This window comes from Cynocephalus volans, chromosome 10 (assembly GCF_027409185.1).
Source record: "Cynocephalus volans isolate mCynVol1 chromosome 10, mCynVol1.pri, whole genome shotgun sequence".
Lineage (NCBI taxonomy): Eukaryota > Metazoa > Chordata > Mammalia > Dermoptera > Cynocephalidae > Cynocephalus > Cynocephalus volans.
In genome coordinates, this window is record NC_084469.1 from 15,403,785 (window position 1) to 15,429,183 (window position 25,399).

General features: G+C 41.3%; 1 protein-coding gene and 1 long non-coding RNA gene across 5 annotated transcripts; one reads left to right on the top strand and one right to left on the bottom strand.

Moving 5' to 3' along the window:
• Nucleotides 1-1,705: 1,705 nt before the first annotated feature.
• VEZF1 (vascular endothelial zinc finger 1) lies at nucleotides 1,706-17,858 on the bottom strand. 3 transcript variants are annotated; one of them, XM_063109761.1, is made up of 6 exons: nucleotides 17,367-17,858; nucleotides 11,979-12,673; nucleotides 11,157-11,220; nucleotides 9,918-10,119; nucleotides 8,284-8,439; nucleotides 1,706-5,091 (listed from the first exon to the last, which is right to left on the bottom strand). In XM_063109761.1, the coding sequence occupies exons 1-6, from the start codon at nucleotides 17,397-17,399 to the stop codon at nucleotides 4,664-4,666; spliced, it is 1,578 nt and encodes a 525-aa protein (XP_062965831.1). In that variant the 5' UTR covers nucleotides 17,400-17,858; the 3' UTR covers nucleotides 1,706-4,663. The 3 variants fall into 3 exon arrangements, with proteins under 3 accessions (XP_062965831.1, XP_062965832.1, XP_062965834.1); XM_063109762.1 differs by having other exon boundaries at nucleotides 9,918-10,101; nucleotides 17,367-17,855; XM_063109764.1 differs by lacking the exon at nucleotides 17,367-17,858 and adding an exon at nucleotides 14,510-14,690.
• On the top strand, nucleotides 17,341-20,751 carry LOC134387277 (uncharacterized). 2 transcript variants are annotated; one of them, XR_010024581.1, is made up of 4 exons: nucleotides 17,341-17,550; nucleotides 18,389-18,530; nucleotides 19,089-19,209; nucleotides 19,608-20,751. It is a non-coding gene; the product is annotated as an uncharacterized LOC134387277 (long non-coding RNA). The 2 variants fall into 2 exon arrangements; XR_010024582.1 differs by having other exon boundaries at nucleotides 18,432-18,530.
• The last annotated feature ends 4,648 nt before the right edge of the window (nucleotides 20,752-25,399 follow it).

Consider the following 25,399-nt stretch of genomic DNA (forward strand, 5'->3'; position numbering starts at 1 on the left):
GCCAAAGGAATAGCTCACTGGCAGAACAGAATGTTTTCCTCAAATGTCCACCTTCAGCTTCTGACACAACCAAATGCAGGTGGACCTCACTTTAAGAAAACTCCACAAACAATGAGAATTTACAAAAACACCTCAGAAAATTCTTCCTGTATGGTTAACAGTTACATACACTAGAAAGGATTCACTCCAGTAAGAGTAATGATTTTAAATTCTTATTTTATGCACACTTCAAGGAGAAATTTAAGAGTTGGGAGGGAGGTGGGATGTTAACAATCAGGGATGAAGAACATTTCTGAAATTATGATGTGGTGATACAGAATCTGAAGTATGAAAATTTATTTCCTTTATCATCACAGGACAATTTTTGTAGTGACATGTCCTTAATCCTCATGGTCCAGGGCCAATATCTGGGTCAAATGCCTGTCTTGGGAAGAGGAAGGCTAACTAGCCAATTCCTAATGGACAGGTACAGGAGAGGGCTGGATCACACAAAGATCTAAAGTAAAGGGCCCTCCATTCCTTTCTTGGGAACTAAATGGGCCTCAGATCACCCAACGGTGGCCAGCCAAGAGAAGCTGGAGTCCTGACTAATGCAGAAACTGAGTCAGAATTCAGCCCTGGATCATTTCACACTGACCCGCCTGTCCCCTACTTTTACAAGTCAGGGGGAGATTATCCAGTAATCTGCCAGGGTCAGGCCAGCTGTGGGAGAGATTTATAGGCCCAAATGGGGATAACCGGCATTCTTTCAGGCTACAAGACTCTCTTAAAGGAGGAAATGGAGAGGGTGTAGGACTGAGGGCCAGATTTATTAGGGTAGATACCATCCCTTGAACAGATTGGACGTTTTGTCCAGTGATCCTTGGGGACACTAAAGTGAAAACCTCCTCTATCCCCTCTACATCATGAACCCAGGTCTTTCCACAAAGGACCCAAATGCAAGGCCCCTTGAGAAGGGTGGAGACACCTGGATAGCTGGGATTGAAAAGATTAACTAGCAGCTCAGTGAAATAATGCTTCCCTTGTTCCCAAGACAAAAACAGCACAAGGAACACTTTCCTCCGGCTGTGTTCACTGAGTCAATAAGACTAAAGCAATTATCACGGGAAGTTTGAAAAGCCTCAATTCTATATAAAACAGATGTAGGTATCCAAAACTTTTTCATTAAACAAAGTGTCAGATTTATCTTGATTTGCTATCTGGTGATACCGTGGCTTGGGTACTTGTCATATCTCCCTTAATAGCCTCCTTGGAAGCAGCAACCACGTCTTCATCGCCTTTGCATACCCTTTCAGTGCCTAACAGTGCCTGGCACATTGGTAGTCCTCAACAGACATCTGGTAAGTCCAGTTGAATGCAAACGGGCAAGGGACCCAGCTTAAAACCCCTTTCAAGTAAAGAAACTTGAATATCCTCATTCGGGTAGGACAGGGGCCTAAGCCTGTGACCACTGCCCCAAGATCTGGCTTCCTGGGGCTTTACCCAAGCTGCCTGGCAGGGCTACTTCCCCTTCTGCAGTCAGTCTGGTTCCTTCCCACCCTCCCTTCTCCATGGTATCAAGATACCAGCCAACCCGACACTGGTCCCTCCCTCTGTCTCCAGCCCAATACCGAGATACGTACACCCGGAAAAGCAATGATTTAAAAATTTCTCTATCATCATAGTAAATTGATGAAGCTTCTGAGGTATTAAGCAATCCATCATAACATTTGTGACCGGTTAACTTTAATTTGTCAAAATAAATCTGCAGTATTTTGCATGTTAGTAATACAGTGCTGGTATTGACAGGTAAAATCATCATCATCTGCTTACAGAGAAACCTTCATTTAGGAGCACACCTTAGGAGAGAAATGGATACACAATAAAAGGCAAATGCAGGCCAAGCAGCAAGCCCTAGAGCATAACAGGCTGGATGTCAGATTTGAGGATTATCTAATACAACTTTTTAGCTGCCAATCTGATAAAGGGGAAGCTCTCAACCAGGTTACAAACAGAAGGGAAAAACATACTCTGCCTTTTAGTAGAGCCGTGGCCATCGTGCCTTCAACACCTGGTTGAATCAGTTCATCAGCATCAAAACTCAATTCCAGTTCCAAGACACAGGAGAACTTCACCACAACCTATTCAGCCCCCCTTTTCAGTGGCCCACCCTTACCCCTCATTCTGCCATCAATTCTCTCTCTCCCAAAAGAAGACACGACGTGGCTTTATTATTGCAGACAAGCTTCTTAAGTGAATAAAGAATGCATACAAAATAGCATTTTAACTGAAGTCATACAATGAAGTCTCACTCCTGTTTATTATACAATGAATTGATAAAACAATAATTTCTAGTATATATCTTGTTTTTTTTTTTTTTTTAAAGAACTAATACTTTCGGGGTTCTGATGATCACACTCTACCCCGGATCACACCTGCCCCCACTGAGGACTGCTCCTTGGACCACTGTGGAGGAAACCTGGGCTATCTGAATCATGGAGGATCATGATTGTCAGCCACCAGAGAGAGATGACAGGTCCCAGCAGGCAGAGCCAGAACCCAGTCTTGGGTCTGCATGCCAAGAAATACGGGCTTCCTCCAAACGTGGCCACTGCCCTCCCAATCCAGGCCTCAGCAAGGCCATTCTTGGGCCTTTCCTACACGAGTCCTTCCAGTAGTCCACACATAAACTCTACATATTAAAAACAAACCATTTTTGTACTGTGGATAAGAACAGTTGTAACAAAGTCATAGCTACATATTTTTCTCTACATTTTGTTTATTGAGACAAACTAATTAAAAGGCACAAACATAGGGCATGTTTACATGGACATTATAACAAACATATACATTAAAAGTGTAGGAATGTGTTGCCTTCCTGCTAAACAGAAAGTTCCTAAGCTTTTGTATATACAAAAGTTGTACAATTTAATGTCCTAAAGTACAAAAGATCATTTATAAAATTATTTTACACTAAGTACTATTTATTTTTATTTTTTACTATGTAGTTCAACCCCCTAGAACTGTTTTGTATAACAACACACAGATACCTGTCCCTGATGTAGGAAGTCTGCCTCAGATGCAAGGTATTTTGATGCTTGAACTGACACAGTAGGGTATAAATGAAAGTCATCCAGTTTGATAGTCAGTCCTGCAAACACTCTGCAAGATCAACACAACTAATTTCCATTTCGTTTAACTGCAAGATTCAAAAATGAAAAAAACCCAAAAGACTTTGCAACTTAAAAAATAAAAATCACAGCGTCTTGGTTTTAACTTTTTTTTTAAACACAATGCTTTAAAAACATCAATGCGTGGCATGATGGTGTAAAGAATATCTGTTTCCCTAGCTTTTGGTTTCTACTTTATGTACAGAAATAAAACATCCTGCTAAGAAATAAAAAGCACACGTCTCAACGTGCACAATCATTGCTGGGTTTCCACAGGGAGTGCAGACAGCTGTCTCCCTGAAAACACCACAAAGCTGATATAAGTGTTTTCTCAAAGAAAAGAAAAAAGTGATGACCATATTTACAAAGCTGAACAAATTTGCACAATACCTGATTAAGAAACAGAAGAAATTAAAAGAAAAAAGATACACTCTGCTTGTTCTGAAGGGGCATACTACCTAGTTAGTGGTTAGAATAAAAACTGTATACAATTTAATATAAGACATAAACTCTAGTGAGCAACTAACACGCCTGTCCCTGTTGTAACATCAACAGGCTCTGATCGGGAGAGAGAGGGGCATATCATATCCCAGTGCCTCCAGCGTCTTCCAATTTAAAGCAATATATTTGAACTGTTCCAAAGTACTCCTGGCTCCTGAACTGGAGTCCCACTGGCCTCTGTTTGTTAGGAACCTGCCGTCCACACACTCAACTTCTCTTCTGTCAGTTGCAGCCTTTTCTTACCAAAACGCAATTTGTATATTTTGTTTTTGTTTTTAAATTTTTTTTAAAAAGTCAACTACAATGCTATATTCCATCGGGATTAATATGCTGAGCAATATTTACATCTCCAAATATCAGGTCACAATCCCTATTATATGTTGAAGTTAGAATGATAAATTATCATATGCTTTGCATATCAGAGCTGGTATCACCTTTCCCATAGGGAATGCTGCCTGAAATTAACATATTCCCAAAGGTAAAATGCATATTCTCTGAAATGCATTTTATTATGACAATGCATGTATTTACTCATGAAAACAATAAACACAGACAATTCTACACTAGCTCTCAATCCAAGGATTAGAATTTCAGGTTAAAATCAGCCATCTACCTTGTACAGGGAGAAGAGTTCTTGCTAGTGTTTAGAATAGAATAAAATGATTTTTGGGGACTAGAAACAGTAATGCTGTTTTTTAGAAATTTTTAAATGGATTTTGCTTTTTTATGATTGGTTTTAATTCTGGCATTTCATCTTGCCAACTACTATCCTGTTTAAGCAATGCTGTCAGCTAAAAGGAATTTATGATTAAACTAAAGTGGTCCAGTGATAAGTTACATACACACCCTACTTTGAACAATCCCAGCCAAATTGGAGAAAAATGCTACTACGCTCTTATTAACTACTGTAATAAAATCTCCCAATTTCATGGTTTACTTTTTGCTTTAATCAACTAAAAGTAAGTTGCTGGTAAATATTTACTTTAACTCATATTTTGATTTTATAATACTGTTTACCAAGGCGGTGATGTAGGCAAAGCTTGGGGCAAGAAAGGCATGCTCTCTACAGGCCTCATTGCTATATTGAGAGGGGCGGCTAACGTCATTGGCGTGGGCAGGTTCATTGGAGATGTGATCGTGACAGGGTGTGCTATATTCACTGGAGCAGTGACAGGGGTGGGGAGGTTGACTGGGGTAGTGAGTGTTAAAGGAGAGGTCATGGATAATGGACTGGTTATAGTTACAGGATGCCCTATGTTCATTGGGCTGGTTATGTTAACTGCACTTGAAACATTTACTGGACTTCTCATGCTCATTGCAGCTGCCACTGTGACTGGGCTTGACATAGTCCCAGACGACACAGAGGACGTTATATTGAATGGAGTAGTGAGAGTCACAGGTGTCGTAGCAGCCGTGGAGGTTTGGCACAGGTTAGCAGCTTCTAAAATAAGAAGACAAAAGGGCCTTAAGACTCTCAAAACAGTGAAAAAAATTCACAAACAGTTTCTGATTCAACTTCTTTTAATTAAAAAAGACAAATATTTAATAAATCAAATTACAGTTTTCTACCAAGTGGTCAACAGGAAGGGAGGATGCTTCTGAGCACAGGCCTGGTGGTGTTAGTGGTGGGAGGAGGGGGGTCGCCAAGGATCCCAGTGTGGGAATTGCCTTTTTGATGCTACACCTCCTGCAAAGACCTAGGCAACTTGTTTAACCTTGTACTTTTGATTTTAAGTTCAGATTTACTTACCTACCTCACAGTGATGCTGGGAAGATCAGTTAACTTCTGCAAGGCACTCAGAAGGGGGTCGGGGAGTAGGGAAGGGCAGCAGCAGAGATACAAAGTAGGGCCAAGTGTTCTCACTACTACTTCATGTAGTTCCTCTGAGTTCTAAGGACTTTCCTTGGAAGAGCCAACCACCAGCAGGCCAGGCTAAACAGCTTGTTTACACAGAGCTGTGCCAATGGTTACACAACAATAGATAATCAGAAAAATCTTCTCATAAGACACACTGTAACTAGCAGAGAGAGGTGTGCATACTCAATGATATGTATGCTAAAGCCTTCTTAGAGGTGAAGCAACATTCTGTTAAGGTTTTAAAAATGCTTTCTTAGGGAATGATAAACAAGCTATTTTAGTATCATCTGTTTATTTCAGTCTTAGGAAATCATTCCAGTTAAATGATCTTGTTGTTCCTGGTTATGTTTCTTAATTATGTTAAGAAAGAAAAAATACTCCTGAGTAGGTTTATGTTCTCCTCTCATTCCCTCTTCTCTTTCTGATGTTAACATAATCACCTACTTTATGCCTAGTATCATTTAACTGCACATATTACACACACCATCAAGCATACCAAGGAGGACTAACTATGCAAGGAGACCCTGCAATGTGTTGGGAGACCCTGATCCTTGTTATGTAGCAAAGCCTGGACACTTCTTAAAACAAAACTTCCCTCAAAGACGACATCTTCAACCCACCCCTCAACAAAGCACAGCACTACCTGCTGGTGTACCAGAAAATGGCAGTAAGGGAGATGGATGGGTGGGCCGGCTGTGACTTGGGAACAAAAGATGGAGGTCTGTATATGGTCCCTATGTGGGTCAAATCACCTCAGGTGAAGCCATGAGTCAATAAGCAGCCCTTCCTTGATCAATACAATATAACACTGTCGTAATCCGTATCAGGGATTCCCAAACCTGGATGATGATCAAAATCATCTAAGGAGCTTTTTAAAAAAATGGATTCCTGGGAAATTCAATAGTGACTTTTTTTTTTTGACCGGTAAGGGGATCGCAACCCTCGGCAGGGTGTTGTCTGCACCATGCTCACCCAGCTAGCGCACCTGCCATCCCTATGTAGGATCCCGCTGCCTCGGCGCTACCAGGCGCTGCCGGCCCCAAGTGAAAATTTAAATGGAACCTGAGAAATGTATATTTCTAAAAAGCTCCCTAGATGACGATCTGATTGTCATCCACGTTTGGGAACTTATATTACCTTGTTTAGGCCTAAAATTTAAAGGGATACTGGTGATTCAAGTTTAGGTTTTCAGGTTAGGAGTCTCCTCTCCCCCCAAATGTGACATCTGCTAATGTGAATACATAGGTTTCTAACATTGGTGATGGTTTCTAGAGAGATTCATGCTACAAATGCGAATACAATAACATTTTGTTTCATGGAGATCAGAAGATGAGCTAAACAATCAAGTCTTATTGTGCAAGCAAATTGAAATACAATAGTAAATAAAAGAGTACAGAGAGAGAGAATGAAAGAGAAAACCAACTCACTTTTGAGGTAAAGGTAGCAGTGTGAAGGATGTTCTCCTTCTGCCTTCCCTAAAGGAGTTTTCAACTGTCTTGTGTGCCATCCTCCCACCTTCCCTCCCATTTTCTTTTTAATCTAACAGTGTCCTTTTATTATGACTTGAACACTTTTACTTACTCATTCTAAGTAAAATATCCTTCACACTATTCTTTAAGTCCACTATGCAATTATCATAGCACTACATTTTAATTCCCCACTGCCAGCGATACCCCCCCTCCCTAACATTTTATCAAAATAATGACAAATCTTCATTTGGAAGACAGGAACAAGCAGCACCTGAGGAAAAAGCCTATCAGGACTGCTGTACTCTTTTTGTTCAATGCCAGTAGATATATGAAAAAGGATGCTATTCCTTTCATCTTTATCCAAGTACAGGATGTTTAGAAGACCACACTACGTGAAAGCAAAACATGGACGAAAGTACACAGCAAAGGAATTACGTACAGAGGAGCTTATATGCAGAGGATTCCTCAGAATTTAAAATAAAACAGTAAGACAAGGCAGGGGTCGGAGAGGAAAGAAGTAATTTAGGAATCTGTCCTGTGGCTGATGGTACATTCACAAAAAGACTTTTTTGAAATGGCTACACAATGGTTCAGAAGCCAAAGCTGCAACTAGTAAGTTGAAAAGTATAGTGAAAACTGATATTCCAACTGATTCTTTATAAGATATACATGAAAAAAAGCAAACCATTCTCAATTTTTGTAACAATTATAGTAAAGTCCCTAATAGCAGAAGGGCAGACATATTAAGCTGAGGCCAGTCCCAGCAATAAACTGAAGGAGAGTAAAGGTGAGACCAAGAGAAAAGACATCAGCACCATAGAGTCTGAAACATGTAATAAATAATACAATGCAGAAATACTAAAGAACAGAAAACAGCACAGTTGTAAGAAAGTGAACTTACATATACACAAGGATATTTCACCCACCTCTAAAAGTGGGAATATTTTAGAAAGACGAAAAACAGGAGCCCATAATGCATGGAGGTAGACATCAAAATGAACATAAAAATGGAAATCTGAGAATAACAAACAACCAAATTTGGCTCCCAATTTGTAATAAAAGTTAATCAAAAGAAAGAACATGATAAGAAGTACTGAGAATCATTGTTTCCTAGTAATAAAAACTTATCCGGAAGCTTTGCTGCCAACAACTAAGTTTCACCAGATATTTCCTAGCACACAATATTTACGTCTTTCCACAAAGCTAAGTTCCACAAGCTGTGGCTTCTCTACTTTGATCACTTGGCATACGAAATGAAAATATTTCTCTAGCCATACTACCTGGAACACTGGGATCTTCATCTTACCTTTCTTCCTGGCTTTGACAGCTTCTTCCCACAGTCTCAGTGTCTCTACCTGCTTCCCTGGCCAGCTTGTCACATGCTGCTGTTGCTGTTGCTGCTGTTGCTGCTGCTGCTGTTGCTGCTGCTGCTTCTGGCTGCTGGTCTCTTCACTCATGCATGCTACTCCAAAGACAAACCAGAAACACTATATTTACCTTGAGAAAGTGTGACAATTTTTTCAAAATCCAAAACTTAGATACTTTGACTCCTCATGCTTCTGTGATCTTTATCATTTAACTTGATAGTTCTTAATACAGTACATTTTTTTTGCTTCTTCTGTCTACATTGGTCAAAATAAATAAAATGGTTAAAAAATCTAGAGAATTAGGGAAAACCAATATAAAAAAAGAGAAAAATTATTTGCTATATTAAAAAGCAAGTTTCTTTAAAAATGAAAGTTGGTAATATTAGCACAGACGAATCAATGTTCATCAAAATATCTAATGTATTTCCTTACTTGACCACAATGACGTAACATTACGAGTAAATTTTTGTAAAGTTAAAATACAAATGCTAGATAATAAACCCAATATACTTACAAAGAAGCAAAAATGGTTTGGATTAAAACATTTTGGGTGATTAAAGCTTAATGCTTTATTTTCCATTCACTTTTGGCCACCTATATTTTGAGAATCTGATGTTTCTGCTGTATAAAGTAGATACATACTAGAATACTGAATTAGGAAAATGCTTTATTCTAGTGGTTAGAGCAATCTTAAAAGAGAAAGCCTGGGTAAATCCAAGTTTTGAATTTTCTCCGCAAGTCTCTGGAATATTCCATCTTCATCTTTGAATTTAAGGCAAGCAAACCATTTAAACCTTCAAGTGGATATGATATCCCATTTTTTCTACAGATTTAGGTTTGAAAAGACTTGGTTTTGAAACTTACTAACACTGCTTTCACCATTAAAGTTATTACAAAGGACATCATGTAACTAACACAATCAAGAGTTAGGGGAACACTGATAATTGAGAATCTTCCTAACTTTAAATAAAAACAATTAAAATTGCCTAGCATAAGATCCAGCTTCCTAGTGTGGCTTCTGCTGCCTCAATTCTAATACACTAGAGCTTTTTATTCAAACCTTATAGAAGAAAGGACACACTGAAAAATAGCTGTGGGGAAATTCTATTCTTCCAATATGGGTATTATTAGTAGACAGCACAGGACTGAAAGCAAAATTAGTGGACAGCTTTTTTTTTTTTTTTTTTTTTTTTTTTTTAAGATGACCGGTAAGGGGATCTCAACCCCTGGCTTGGTGTTGTCAGCACCACGCTCAGCCAGTGAGCAAACCGGCCATCCCTATATAGGATCCGAACCCGTGGCCTTGGTGTTATCAGCACCGCACTCTACCGAGTGAGCCACGGGCCGGCCCTGGACAGCTTATCAATGCTGTTTGCACACATACATGTAAAGCATAGTTCCAACACTAATACATTTTCTCCATTGATACTTGTTTGCACACATTGGTTATAGGAGGAAACATATAAGATGAACATTAATACAGTTCTGCGAGCATAGTGAAAATACCTTATAAAAACATCTAAATTTCATCAATCTGAAATGCAAAAGAAATAAAATCTGAAGCATCACCTACTTTTACTAATGCCTTGTTTACATGTATTACAGTTGATACTTTGGCTCTGCCCATGCGTCTTTAAGTGGCTGGTGATATATGCTGCACTCAGGAGCTTCCCACAGATGTTACATGATACCTTGCCTTCATGGCGCACCATGTGTGTCCGCAGTCTGTCTTTGGTGGCAAAGGCAGCAGTGCATGTCTGCATGAGGGAAGAAAACTTTTTTTAAATATAGACTATCCTGTTCTACTCATTTTAAAGTATGTTATATTCTATGCATTACCCTACCTATGTCAGCAAGCTGACTGAGCTAGCTGAATTTTAATTGCATGTGTTACGTAGAATCATAATCGTAATCAAACATGTGACGAATTTTGGACTCTTCCATTTCGGCAGAAGAAAATATATCAACACAGAGCAGTGAAAAGCTTTAGAGTCAGTTAAACACGGATTTAAATTGAGCTCCACAACTTATTAAACAATGGGATGTTGAACAAGTTAGTTAACCTACCTAAATTTGTTTCTTCATGTGTAAAATGGGGATAATAATACCTGTCTCACAAAATCACTGGTGAGTTAAGAGCCTGGAGCACATAGAAGGTATTCACTCAATGACACTAGCTTCCTTCCTCCAGTTAGATTTTTCTTAGACTTCAAATAATTTACTTAATAAAATTAGTCATTAACAAACTTAACTGAAAGAAGCACTAAAAGACTTCTAGCAACAAACTAGAATTATTGATGCCTAAAACATTTGATTTAGCAAAATTCTTAACTTTTTTGTTATCACAACTTATGGCAAATAAAATCATTAACCTGAATAGATTTTCAATGAACTAGAAAATGCTCCAATTTGATAATAGCAGACAAAAATCCAGTAAGTGACTATTACAAGTTAAAACAACCTCAACCATCAATCCAGAAACTAATTTAAAGCCCTTTATTCCTTTAATCATTTCAAATACACAACAACCTTTGCAAGACTATAAATTATTTTCTCTTATAACAAAAAATGCTGCTGCCCAAGGAAATGGAAATGTAGCTTAACAAAAACACACTTAAATTTTTAAATGATATTGCCTTACAGAAATAGAAGCTGTCATTTATATTTTATAAAACTAGAATTCAAATGGGCTACATTTACTCAAGTCAGTGATTTTTAAGACTATTCAAGAATGGTGAGATTTAACTGGCTCAGACCTTCTGGATAATGTGCATTAAGTGCTACACTAAGGATAAGTCATTTTAACTCTTACTTGGCATTTGAAGGGTCTTTCTGTTGAATGGACATGTTTTACGTGACAGCTTAAGTGGTCAGGCCTGTGAAAGAGAGAGTTTCAACAGAAGATATAATGGAACACACATAGAGAAATGCTACTTATGTGATGCTTACATGCTTGGCAGATGGGGGGGGCATTTTTAAAAAGGCTAGCAGAATTACCAATTCCTCCTCCCCCTAGTGCAAGCCTCCTTACCTCTCTTACCATAAACAAAAGTCTTAGTCCTTTGCCTGTTAATTTTCTCTTCTACTCAACACCAAATCACACTAAGTCTTGATTCTTTACAATTACGAAAAGTCCAAAGTTTTAGTCCTAACACTTGCCAGAAACAGTTACCACTATATTAACTGTAAAAGCTTTTAAAAATGAAAATTAGTGAAATGTTAGTGCCCACAGAAAAATGGAAAAACATTCTCCTAAAAGTTTTATTAGGAGTATCCATGGTCATCCAACTTCCAGGAAATAAGTTTCCTTAATTTGCACCGTGAACTTCATGTCTAGTCTCCCATATGAACTGGAAACTGGTGGTTTTACAGTTATAAGAAGTACTCATGTGCCAAATCAAGGTCTGAGTCCACCAAGGCACTTCTTAAATGAAATAATAGGTTAATCACTACATCACCACTTGTCAACCACACCAAACTGGCATTAGACCTGGAGGCATAATACTTCTTTGTCACCCATCTCCTCTAATAACATAGGCCTGCCCACATCTATTCTCACATAAATCCTATAGATCAGAGATAAAACTGAAGTTCACTCACATCATGATAAAAAAGCAAAAGCAAAATGCAGTACCTCGAGAAGCCTTTCCCACAAACACTGCAAGTATAGGGTTTGGTGATGCCTCCTTCATGAGACCTCACATGGTAAGTCATCCGGTCCTTCCTCTTGAAGCGCTGATTACAAATAGGACACTCGAAGGGCTTTTCATCTGAATGAGAGAGCTTGTGCCGATTGAGATGGTACACATCTCGGAAGGCCTTCCCACACATCTCACAAGCATGGTTCTTCTTGACAGGCTTACTGGGTTTCTTAACAGACTGGGTCACAGGCATAGCTGTGGTGCTGGCACTGCTACTTGGGTTGGTGCCCGAGGAAGATGTAGTGACTGTTGACAAGATGCCTGCAATGGTTGAGACCAACGAAGTTCGGCTGCTGTCCCCAGCGATGGTGGAGATAAGGGGAACCACTGTGGTGGGGGTTTTCTTTGGCCGGGACACCAACTTGATCCCTGTGTGGCAGGACTCATGGCGCCTCAGGTGATAGCTGTCCCTGAAAGCTTTACTGCAGTAAGTACACACAAATGAAGTTTTGGGTTTTTCTTTTTTAATCCCAATGGCATCCTTTAATGTTTCTGGTGCAGCCTGAGGTTTCTGAGTTATTGGTATTGGAAGCAATGGTTTCTGATCAGGGGGCTCCACAGCAGAGCTCAGGAGGGGCAGCAAGCTGTTTTGTGCTGCCTGCTGTTGGTGATGGGAGGCTTCATGGGCCTAAAACCAAACATTTACACTTCAGAAACTCAGCCTCTCACAATGATCTTCAAAATTCAACATGCTCCAGACAATCGAGACCAGAAGAAACAGTCAAAGAGCCTGTAAGCTACTCTCTCCTGCAGAGATCCAGCAACCATCTAGTTACTCTCAAGAGTGCCCAATACAAAGTACTGAAAATCACTGTGCAGACACAAAACTTTTGCCACTAAGTTGCTGACAGTGATCTTGCTTTCAAACAGCTGACTAAACTACACACTATCCTGGTTCATAAGGGACATACCAGCTGATGAAATCAGTTTGCATTAGTTTGTCAGTGCTGAAACCAGGTTTAAATAACTTGTCAAAAAAATTACACTCCAGACTTAAGTATTTACCGGTATCTTACTGTAGCAACATACAAACACACGCACTCACAGACACACAATGACATAATTATCTACTGTCTCTTACACAGGAAAGGAAAAGCACCACGTCTCTCCCTTTTTATCAGAAAACTCTTAGTGACTGGGAAAGGGGGCTGTTGCTACAGGATGAAAGGAATCTAGTTCTCTGAATACATATGCTAGTTTTTAAGTTTTCACTTAACTGTACTAGAATATTTGGTTGAAAGAAACCTGCTATTAATCAAACTAGAAGGCATCTGTGAAGGTAACCCATAGCAAAACACCTGTCAGTTGTTTCCCAGGTCATTTAATCTTACACTAGAGTCTGCACCCTTTAGCAACACTAGCTGTTCAAACACTCAACTCTCAAAGACAGACTAATAAGAGAAAAACAAACTATAAACACTTAAATTACTTTCATGTTCTTCTTCTTCCAGCAGTTGTAGGTTCCAATAGAATATTAGACATTTGTTATGTGCTTCTCCACTCCAAAACTAGGAGTTGAACACTGTCTGGAAATTTTCATTAACTGCACTGAAACCAAAATTTCATCGTGGATCAGGTTCTTGGTATTCATAAGTGGTTACTTTCTTGGTTTTGATTCTTTCAAAATTCTCCATACTGATAAACATTTAAGAAATCATGGAAAAAATTCCTGAAATAGTTCTTCCTAATATGTTGTTCTTTACTAACATTATTTTTGAAACTCTTGACAGTGACCCCAAGCCCCATGCTTGAATTTTGTAATCCTAAAAGAATATGTGCACTCAGAGGTAAGAGTTCCAAATATTTCACGCTTACAATGTCCTAGAAGAGGCCCATCCCATCACCTTAGACACTTTAGACAGTTATTTATCCAGCTAATTTGATTAAGGAAGGAAAAAAACAAGGAAACACACACACACACACCCCTCCCCTGCTGGATAAGAACATCTACCATACACGGCTCCATGTTTTACTTGATGACAGCTCACCAACTAAGTCTGCAAATAGTTTCCCTCAAATGATTAAGAGGTATGATATCCAGAGTTATCAGTTTCAATTTAACAATTTTGATTTAATCACCCTTTGAGTCCTGGAAGCACTCTCAGAAATGGTGCGTTTTTTTATGAGTAACTTTCTGGATTTAATGCAGTCTACTTTTAATCTAATTTGTGGATCTCCTGTAACTGTTGAGGTCTATCTACCCAAGTGACATCAGCAGAAACTTTACAGAATTTGGCCTCTAATCTTACCCCTTTTCCAACCTGGCTGTAGGATACTCAAGTTTCCATGCAGTACACAAATGGTTAATAGTTGAAGATAGCTCAAGATATACAATTTCAAAGGCTAACAGATCAGATAATAAGGAATGCAAATCTTCTAGACAAAGTTCAGACTTATAGAGCGTTTAGAGGCATTTTTCAATTCTAAACAACCATTAGTACGATGGAGTACTAAAAGCACTTACTGCCATTTTACCAATTCAGATGTCTGTGGCAACATAAAGTATTTTTACAGCATTGCTGAAGCTCACTCTCACACGAGGGTCACACCAGGTCCCTGCTTCTTGGGTGAAATGCTGTAGAACCACTACAGGAATCACTCTCTGAGGATTCCTAGGATCCCCACACTTCTACATGAAGCCTTCTAAGAGGTAAACTGGGTTTTCCCAACTTGTTCTCTGGGGGAGAGACAGAGTAAAATAACAGCCACGGCCTGCCTTCAGTTAAGTGATTTATTTTTAACATGTCACTTCTGGGTAGGCTTTTATTTGACTAACATTATCAAATCAAAGGATTAATTTTATTTCCCATCTATTTCAACTGCAAGGCTTTTTAACCCTGCCCAAACTTTTCTTTTTCTGGGGCTGGCAAAAAACAAAACAGAAATGTTGTTTCATCACCCAGGGTAGTAGGATATGGAACCATGAAATCACCAGTGCCAGAGGGTAAAAGATTTTGTACTGAACAAATTAGCATCGGTGAGTCATATCTTGAATGTCCTGTTAGGAGAATCATCCATCAAATATTTTAACAGCTACAGCTTTCACTTTCCACCAGGTTATATGGAAAGCAAGCATATATTGTTTTAAAATATAAATTCAATAGGATGCTCCAGGAAACAAGAGAGTTTAACTCCATTTCCCCAGTGCAAATTATTTAAAACTGGAACTGATTAAGTCTATTCGTACCTTTCCATAGAAAAGACTGAAATATTCTCTTTACCCATTCAACTGTCCTCGGCTCTAAATTAAAAGTTTTCCAACAATTTTCACTGCACAGTGCCAAGCCCAGGATCAAATATTAGCTTTCACACTTCTCCATCAGGTGGAAAAAAAGATTTTAATAGCTGAAAGAAATTAAATAATATAAAACCTTATTAAAAATTTGATCAATAAATGCTTGGCATTTGCTTTACCCAGGGAAAGAATAATAATTAAAAATATTCCAAAATATTTTTCAACTAGCTTTCCAAAGACAAGTTACAGGTTTTTCCTTTACATAAAAAACTCTTGTTTTTTTCAATCTCTATTAAATTTATAAACACCAAGTTTAATATTGTTTTTATCATGTGAAAATTACTTCAGTGGCCCATCAATTCCATATTTTAAAAGAACCAGTTGAAAGTGTATTTTAGAGAAAGCATTTGCCATCTTTATACCAAACCAGGTGCCAGCCAGTTATGTATTATTTACTTTCCAATGCATTTTTACGTTGATTTATCACCTTATTACCAAGCTCATCAAAGCACAATAAAACAATACTAGATGAGAATGAGAAAAGGGGGAAGTTTGTGAGTTCCATAATTTTAAGTATTTTCAATTTTAAGCAGCCTAAACATATATCAACAACTACTTGAAAACTAAATTGCCCACATTTTAAAGAATATATGTCTTAAGACAATAAACCAGGTCTACAAATAGGTAATGTTAGAATTCTCCAATTCCCCATATTAATACTCCACTGCGATGGGTTCAGTGATTGGGAGGATAATTTTTTGAAAATTCTGCCTCCATTCCTTGGTTAGTTCCGAAAGACCTCAAGCGCCCAAGCTACGCATTTGGGATTTCACGAAGTATTCAAAGAAGGAAAATAACAGAGAGGCGGGAAAAACGCACTCAAAAGCGACAAGCTTCCTAACAACGCCCCCCCCACACCCCGTTCTGAAGTTTCCTCGTGAGCTCATCTCTACTGCCCACTAAATGCTTCGTTTGCAAATAGAAACGAAGCAGGGGAAAAAAATAAGCTCCATCCTAGATCTTCCAAAGAGGGAGTCCCACACCTAAAGTGGGCGGGCAACAGGATTGCCAACGTATGGGCTACAGTCACTTTTGAGTTTATTGCGAAAAGCGAAGACCAACACCCCAACGAGTGACTCATCTGGGGGCTTTGTGAGCGGACTTTGTTTGCTTTCTCCACTTTCCGTCTCCCCACTTGGCTGGACGAAGCGTTCGAGGTGGGCCGAGAGAGAAAAGCGCTCAGGGAGAAGGTCGGGCCTCCAGGAGTCCCGGCCCCCACCGCTCCCCCCGCCCCGGGCCGGCCCGGCTGGGGGATTCCCCGGGTTGAATGGGACGGCTCGAGAGCTGGACAGAGGGAGAGGGTGTCAGCTGCCAAGGCTCGGATGAGGCTTGGTGAAGAAAACATGTAAATCCAGTGAAAAAGTTTGGGGAAGATATACACACTCACAACACCCCCTAACTGGGTAAACACGAAGGGGGCTGCGGGAAGGGGGAGTGGCGGGGAGCCCAGAGATACCCGCTATTCGCAGGGATGTGGGAGGGGGTCGGAAAGTCAACACACACACGCATACACACAGAAAAGAGAGGAGAGGGAGGTGAAAAGAAAGGAGAGCGAGCGAGAGATGGATGGGGAAGGAGAGACTCAGAGCAGGACCCGGGGACCCCCCTCACCCCACGGTGCGGGCCCGGCCGGCGCGCAGTGGCCGAGCGGCCCGCGCTATACAGTGGCGCGGCGCCCTCCTTTCTCCGGGCCGCGGGGTGGTGACAGCGACCGGCCTCCTCCCTTCCCCTTCAGGGCGGGAGAGAAGGGTGTGTGTGTGCGTGTGCCTGTGTGTGTGCGTGTGTGTGATGGGGGGGCCCGGGTTCACCCCGAGGCCTGCTCTCTCCCCCGCACCCCGTGAGGCCGCCTCCTTTCACCTCAGCAGCCCGGCTCCGCTGAGGCGGGCGGGCGGAAAAACAAAGGGGGATTAAGGCCGGGCCGGAGAGCGGAGCCGGGAGGGAGGGGAGGAGGAGCGCCCGCCCGCCCGCCAGCCCGGGGCCCGGCCCCCCTGTCCCCCCCGTGCCCCCCCGGGGGGGCCCCCAGTACCTGGAACAGGAACGTGGTCCAGTTGGCCTCCATGGCTGCGGCAGCCGACCCCCCTCCTCCCCACTCCCCCCGCTCGGGGAGCCTCCTCAGCCGGAGGAGGCGACAACAAAGCGGCGGCGGCGGCGGCGGCGGCAGCGGCAGCGGCGGCTCCTCAACATGGCAGCGCCGAGCGCGGCCACTTCCGGTAACCTCCGGGACGCACCACCGCGGCGGCGAGCGCGGGCGGGGGGGGAGCCCCGGCCCGGCCGCCGCCGCCCCCAGTTGCCCCGACCCCCTCTGGGCGTTCCCGCGGCCGGCTCGCCGCCTCCGAGCTCAGTCAGTGCCCGCGGGCGGTGGGGTCAGGGCCCCCGCGGGGGGGCTGGGGTGGGGCCGGGGGCGGGGATGGGGCGCGGCGTCCCCCCCCGCGGGGGTGTGTGGTGCTGCGGTCCGTGGCTCAGGCAGCTGGAGCAGGGGGAGCTCAGGAGAGAAGATGGAGGACGCCAGGGTCTGGCGCTGGCCCGCTGGGCACAGCTGGGCCGTCTCCCGTGACTCAGACACGGTGCCCAGCAGCGCCGCATCCCAATCACACCCTCAGCGGAGAGCACAGGCCACAACGGTCACCCGGCTCTTCAGGCCCTCATGCACAGAAGAGCTCCCACCTCCAAACTGGGGGAAGACCCTTCGACTTTGGGTGTCTGTCCCCTCTGGCATCTCATCCCTGGCCAGCTAAGCCCTCTGCACTCTGAGCGGCCTTCCAACTCAAGCAGAGAATCCCACTGGGGTGCAGTCTCAGATCCTCCCAGTGTTGAGGGAAACACTTCCCACGCATGGAGATGTCATTACTAGGTTATTCTTGGGTGAAGGGCTGAGCTTCCCCATCCTCCCCTTTGACTCCAGATAGGATGTGAAATTCTAACAGAACACCCCTCCTGCCCCACCAAAAAATAAAAACAAATGAGAAAGTACAAATTATTTTAGTCCTTTAGTACAGTCTGCTTCCTTCTTCACCCCCCAAAACAAAAATCAAACTTCTGGTTGGACAGCGTCAGGAGATGTCACTGAGGTGACCCCAGCCTCTGTTTGCAGTTCCAAGTCTTCCGTGTAGGCGTCACTGCTACTGGAACTTTGTAGATGAGGAGCCTGTATGATGATGTCCTGAACGTTTTCTAGCCTTTCCTCACAGAGGTAGGTAGCTACTGGGAATATCAGAGACAAGCTATTATTAAACAAGTATCTCCAGTCCAAGAAGTCTCCTGTGACAGGGTAATGAAGGGGCAGCCTGTATTAGTGATATTTTTATATCTCTGGTTTAAAATTTTTTTCTTAGATTTCAAGACTTCAACATCTTTCAAAACTGACTTTTTTTCTTTTTTTTAAATATGACTGGTAAGGGGATCTTAAACCCTTGACTTGGTGTTGTCAGTACCATGCTCTCCCAAGTGAGCTAACCGGCCATCCCTACATAGGGATCCGAACCCATGGCCTTGGTGTTATCAGCACCACACTCTCCCAAGTGAGCCACGGGCCGGCCCCCAACTTTTTTATCTTCTCCATTTAATACCTTCCAGACACTTCTAATCAAGGTCACCATCTCCAACATTCCCCATACATAAACAATAAAAATAATATGGTTGCAGAATTATATGGTAATAGAAACTGAAGAGGCATAGTAATTTGACAGTCTGTGTTTCCTTGCCATCCACTGCACAAGTATGCCCCGTCCTAACTCTTTCCTTTTCTCAGTCACCAGAATGAAGGGGCTGGAAAACGCTGGTCTGGTTCCTTTTAGAGCTGATTCCCCATTGGATACTGCCTGGAGGCCTTGGGGAGGAATGAGAAGTTCTGCAGTTTGGATCAGAAGCAGGTAACACACCAGAGAACCGGTCAGCCTAAGACAGGAGGGGACAGAAAATCATGAAGTTTCTGATACATTTCTCAGCTAAACTGCTAAGGCAGCCCCATGTCTCCCATAAATGTCCATTAGTCTCTTTTGGAAAGAAAAATAAAATGGTTCAGGAAGCCTAAGTTCATATATACATGTGAGATAAAGAGGGAACCAAAACGTAAACCTAAGAAATTAACTAGGTAAACTAAAGCTTTTTTTTTTTTTGGCGGCTGGCCTGCACAGGGAACCAAACCCTTGACCTTGGTGTTAAAAGGCTATGCTATTAACTAACTGAGCTAACCAGTTTTGGGGTTTTTTTTAATGTTCTTGCTCTGACCTTGGACACTGCATGTTTTTGTTTTTGTTTTTTTATTCAGTGGATATCAAGTCTCTGCTTCTGCCCTACCTTAACACATTCATTTCATGGTCTCTGTAAAGCATCTCTTCAGTTTTCTTCCTCCCACGTACAGCCTCTCCTCCTTAGCTGCTGCCTTTCAAACTGTGGTGAAAATGAAGCTTCAGGATTGTGAAAACTAGTATTTAATGAAGACCATTACTCTAATGACTGTATTGCTGAACTCTCTTGAACTCCTTACCCTGGGATCTAGAAATGCTTTCTCCAGCAATCTTTCTCACAGCACCTCTAAGGAGGGGTTTTCCCACTAACAGGAAGTAGAGGTTGAGTGAAGAAAGTCCAGTTCTCATTACTGAAGAGGTGGGATCCAGAAGTATCAATTTTCTTGAGGAAAACGGCTAATTTTATCTTTATCCATAAGACAAAACTGGAATTCCTAATTGTTCCCCAGACTCTCCCTTATAAAGAAAAATTAACAACCTTTTAAATTTAGATGCAATTTTAAAAATCTGGAAAATATCCAAAACTTTGGAATAAGTATTCAAAAACAATCAGCTCCAACTGTTAGAGGAATATAATGAAACCAGTAAAATCAAAGACTCCATCTCTAGAAGGGGCAATTTTACCTTTAGAACAGTCAATATTCTTAACCACAAACAAAACAAGCCCCTTCTCAAGCCACCTGCCACAGATTATATACTGGGGTCCAGTCAAAGAAACATGTCTAAAGACAGTAAATTCATCCACTCAAAAGTCAGATCCCCAACTCACCCTGTTCAGGTTACTCCTCCCACCCCGAACTGTATGACCTTTTACCTAATCTTTCAGTGACTCAGTTTCCTCATGTGGAAAATAAGAACAAAATACCCATCTCACAGGGATGACCTGTGGATTAAATGACAAATATATGTAAAATGCTTACAACATTTCTGAAATATAAAAGGTACTAAGTAAATATTTTTATTGGTGCTATTGAATGGTTCTAGATTAAAAGATTAACTTTGGAGCTGAAAACTACACACACGAGCTCTGAGCCAGTTAATTATTCCTCTCACTTTCTCTCAAAGAGATAGGTTTTCTCTCATCCCTCTCTCCTTCAAAGAGCCCTAAGGTCTATTTCCCTAAAGACAACTTTTTAGAAAAAATTTATTGAGGCATAATTGATTGTATATCTGTGGGGTACAGCGTTGAATATCAATACCTGTGTTCAATATGTGATGCTCAATCAGGATAATTAGTATATTGAACCTTATATATTGTAATAATTTTTTGTGACCCTTTACCAATTTTAAAGACAATTTTTAGCAAATATTAGAAAGCAACAGGATATTTCCTTCCTAGTTTGAAAAGGATTTTAAAATACTGTGAATAAATTAAGGATTTGGATTACAAACTTAGACTCCTAGGAATGGAAAGCATCTCTGCTGTTATCAATTACTTGTCCTTAGGTAAGACTGCTCAACAAACAGAAAACGAATCAATTCCAAAACTTTCAGTAGAGAATAGTTAGAAGAGGCTTGAAACTGGCAACTGAATTTACGAATTCTTCATGCAAATCTACTAGTAAAAACCATGACTATATTTATAAATATCAAGAAACTGGCCAGAAAGAAATGTTACCCTTCAATATCAGCCTCAATGCAATTGATAAGAAAAGGAAGTACACTCTTACCAGACCAAAGGGAACTGCACCCACCCCCGCACCCCAAGCTTCTCTGAGAGAAAAGCATAAGTGATCTCCTCCCCTTACAACCCCCTTACCCCTGAGGTAGATTACCACACTAAGGGCTTAAAGCCACTTGCCTGTGGCCAATGTGGTCAGACGTTGGGTTTGTGTTTCAATTCTGCCACCTAAAGTGTCTTCACTAGTTATTTCTGTTTTAACTGGCAAGGTGAGGAAAGGGGAAACAGTGAAAGTTTTCCCCCTGAATACCTATTTAACTTCCTTGACAGCTGGAACATAGTCACAGAAAACAAAGGGACAAGGAACAAATCTACCCATTTTCCTAGTAGACACTGAGTTCAACTGGTAGTTGAGGGTTCTTAATTAAAACACATTATTGTCTCTAAGAAGGGTCACATATTCCAGACTCCAAAAGAGTCCAAAGGCACAGATACACATTTATCTCTTTAATTCTTCATGAAAGACACTGGCAAAAATCAATGCTAAACCTATCAGCTTCATCCATAAAGAATGACTTACGAAGGAGAATATCCAACAAATAGCAAGCAAAATAGCATAGGCCACAAGAAGGAAAGAAACTAAGGTCAAAAATACACCACGTAAGAAATTCAATACAACTGGAAAACATACTCTCAGGCACCAACATTTCTCCTTTGGACACCTGTTCTTCACTGCCCTCAGATGCCCCAGGCCCAGGAGCTTAAAACAAGTTGACACTGAACAGTCACACAAACTTTGTGAGCCTGAACCACACCACAAAACTCAGTTACAAAATCGTGTTAAAAGTTGAAAACACAAGTTAAATTTTTACATAAAACTTGTCTAGTACAGAGGTAATCTCTTCTCAGTGGCTATAGCTTCTACCCCAAATACATTCCACTGGTTAAGTCGGATGTAATGACACTCAACAGCATTGTGCCACTCACTTGCATTACCAGAAAAACTAAAAATTCTATTCATGTGCAAAAAAAAGTACTAATTATTAATGCTGCCGTCCAAATGTTCTTGTGAAGAGTAGGGGTGGGGCAAAAATATAGATAAATCAAATGAACACTCTTTAAACTCCAACAGAAACATCTTTTAAGTTTCTTCACTGGAGCAATTTGATCTTCAACTGAGTGTCCCTCTATTCTTGGCAGTGAAGGGAACAGGGAATAATGAAACAGATGTTGAGGCACCTATGAAGTATGTTCCCTGGATAAGGGAAGTGAACAGCAGTGACCTAAGACACTGATGTGACATTACAAGACTAATAAGCTTTGGGAAGGCTGCTCCATTCTAGAAAGCAATGCCAACACATGGTAACACAAGGCCCGGACAACATATGACCTGGCTAAGGCTCCAGGAGAGGGAATTAACTCCTTTAAGGATGTTTCTCGACCCTGAGAAGTCTATGAACTAGAAACTGCCTAAAGTTCTACATTTCCAATACAGGCATAAAAGCTGAAGGGATCTGGTGAGCTGGTTGTTAAAAGTTCTACATAGGGACAACAGCTATACTCAGCATTTACTCTTTAAGCTGTGAATAATACATCAAGCTTACCTGGTGCTATCCATAAATACTTGAAGCACTTCATCCTTGGTTGCCTGAGCAGTGGCAGCAAGCTCTCTGCTAGCCCTGGAGAAGACCAGAATTCCTAGAGGGCAGGATAGATTTTGACCTGATGAACAACTTACTAAGGTACACAAGGAAGAATCTAGGTTTTCCTTTTAAGTACCTTTGATCTCTTTAACACAGCACACAAGGCTCTGTCTACTCAACTGACAGAAGTTAATTAACCCTGTACTCCCAGGGCTGACCCTGGGAGTACTGACCCTGCCCTCTGCTAGCTTTTTGTTTTACTGACCTTACATAAGATCCATCTCCTCAGCTTCCAGCTGTTTCCTCTTATTTCTTCAGCTTCCTCTCCCCGCCACCCCCCTTCTCCTTTCACTTTCTCTCCCTTTTCATTCAGCAATGAATGCTCATAGAGCAGATGGCAAGTAGTCAACCCAAGCCAGTGAAAACACTTCCTGAGCATCAAGTATAAAGCAAGCCCAGAAACAGACACTGTGGGGGTTGGAATACACATTAGTTCTGCCTTTTAGTACTTTGCAATTCAGATGGGAAAGGCACAATATACCTACTTCTCACATGTGAAAGAATACTTTCAGGCCACTTTATTAAACTACGTATGTAACATGGGATGAAAAAATCCCTTAGTGATATTTCTTAGGGACAAGAAGATGGATTGTTTATATCAGAATTGATAACTTTTACTTCTACAGTAATTCATCCAAAAAGCATTTGCATAGAAATACTAACATCCACTTCACTGAAGCCTGAGGAAGCCCCACGTATGTTCTATACACGTTTACTTTGCTGAGGCAGTTACTCTGAACACTTAAGAAAAGCACATGGAAGAGAGGTCCAAATTGGTACTACAATCTGTGATTAGTCCTCTCACCAGAGAAATGAGAAAATTCAAAGGTAAACTTGACTATTAGATGGTAGGTTTGGGATTTCTCCTCAAAAGCATGACTTAGGAGTTTGGGGACTGAAACTCACCTAGAAAAACAGGAGAGAGGAAAAGGGGCACCACAAGTCCAACATCTCGATTCAGTAGCATACTCTTAGAATTTAGAAGTCCCCAGTGGCTTGAAGAGCCCTGGTAAACACCCAGTCCAAGAGATTATCACATGGATGACACCTAAAGAGAAACAGCTCAGATACAACCCCAAAATTCAGGCTAGAATGTACTGAAGATTTTGAAAGGCCAGCCAAGACACCCCAGAGACTAACTTCCCAGTTCATAATTAATTTTAATCAGCCTGAAAACAAAAGACCTCTCTAATGCGGACTCACTCCTTAGAAAAATGACACATGTAGAATCATCCCAGAACTATTATGGAAGTGTTGCTATTTCAGTAAATAGATATTTATTGAGCACCTACTAAATGCTAGAAGCTGAACTAGCCACTGATGATACTTTTAAGAATCTTCTCCAGTGGAGAAATCAAGACTCGTAAAGAAATAATTATAAACGGGTTATAGAGATGTGTACAAAGTATTTAAGGAGCACTGGGAAGGAAGCAAATTTTTAAGGGGCTATTTGGTCTCTCCAAGTAGTACTAAATGTGAGACTTCATCTCATTGGTTCTCACATAAGTGATAGCTTTGACACTGTAGATTACCATCTAGGGTTGCTGAATATAAAAACTGATATCTAAGAGGTTGTATGTATACTGCAAACATTTTTACTGCAAACTGAAAAGTAGAAAGTCACCACACACTGGCTTTTAAAACTCATCTCCCTACAATGGTAAGTTTTGTGCATCTATTTTACTAATATAAATTTAAGAGTATACTCAACTACCAAAACAAATGCAGATGTTTGTAGACATTTACCCATTCAGGTTCTTTTCTATGCTTCTGTCTTTTGCGAGGCTGTTGCCCAGTTACTGAGTGGCTAGCTAGGCCCTGGGCACTGTGACCTGCTGTCCAGTGGGGCCACTCTGACTACTAGCAGTCAGAGGATAAGGGCTTCTCTGTGAAAGCTAGCTGTGCACTGCACACTGGAAAACCAGGGAGCTAAGCATCCCACTTTCTTGCTACTGGACTCTGGGCCACAGCTACTGAGACTAGATAGAACTCCTGCTCTGGAACAGCCCCCAGATCCCAGGGTAAGAACATGAATCAAAGACAGCACCATGGGACACCCTGGTGGCATCACGTAGACATTACAGGTGGTGTTCTCTTCCAAGACATTCTCCCAACTGGAAAAGGCAGGCTGACTAAAAAGCAATGTGGTAAGGCCGGCCCGTGGCTCACTCGGTAGAGTGTGGTGCTGAAAAAGCAATGTGGTAGTTAAAGAACAAGAATTTGTCATCAGAAGACCTGGATTCAAGTTTTGGGCCTGCCACTTTAACATCTCTGAGCCTAAAGAGAAAACAAACAAAATACCTCTGAGCCTATTTCCTCAAATTGCAAAAAGAGGCTAATACCATTTGAGGATTAAAATGAATCATAGTGCTTTGTAAAACAGTTAGCTATTACTTTCATTTGAAAAATATTAGGTATTTGCCCTGCAGCCTTGCATTTTCCCTCAAACTTTTCCATTAATAATAACAGTAGCAAGGGCATGAACCCT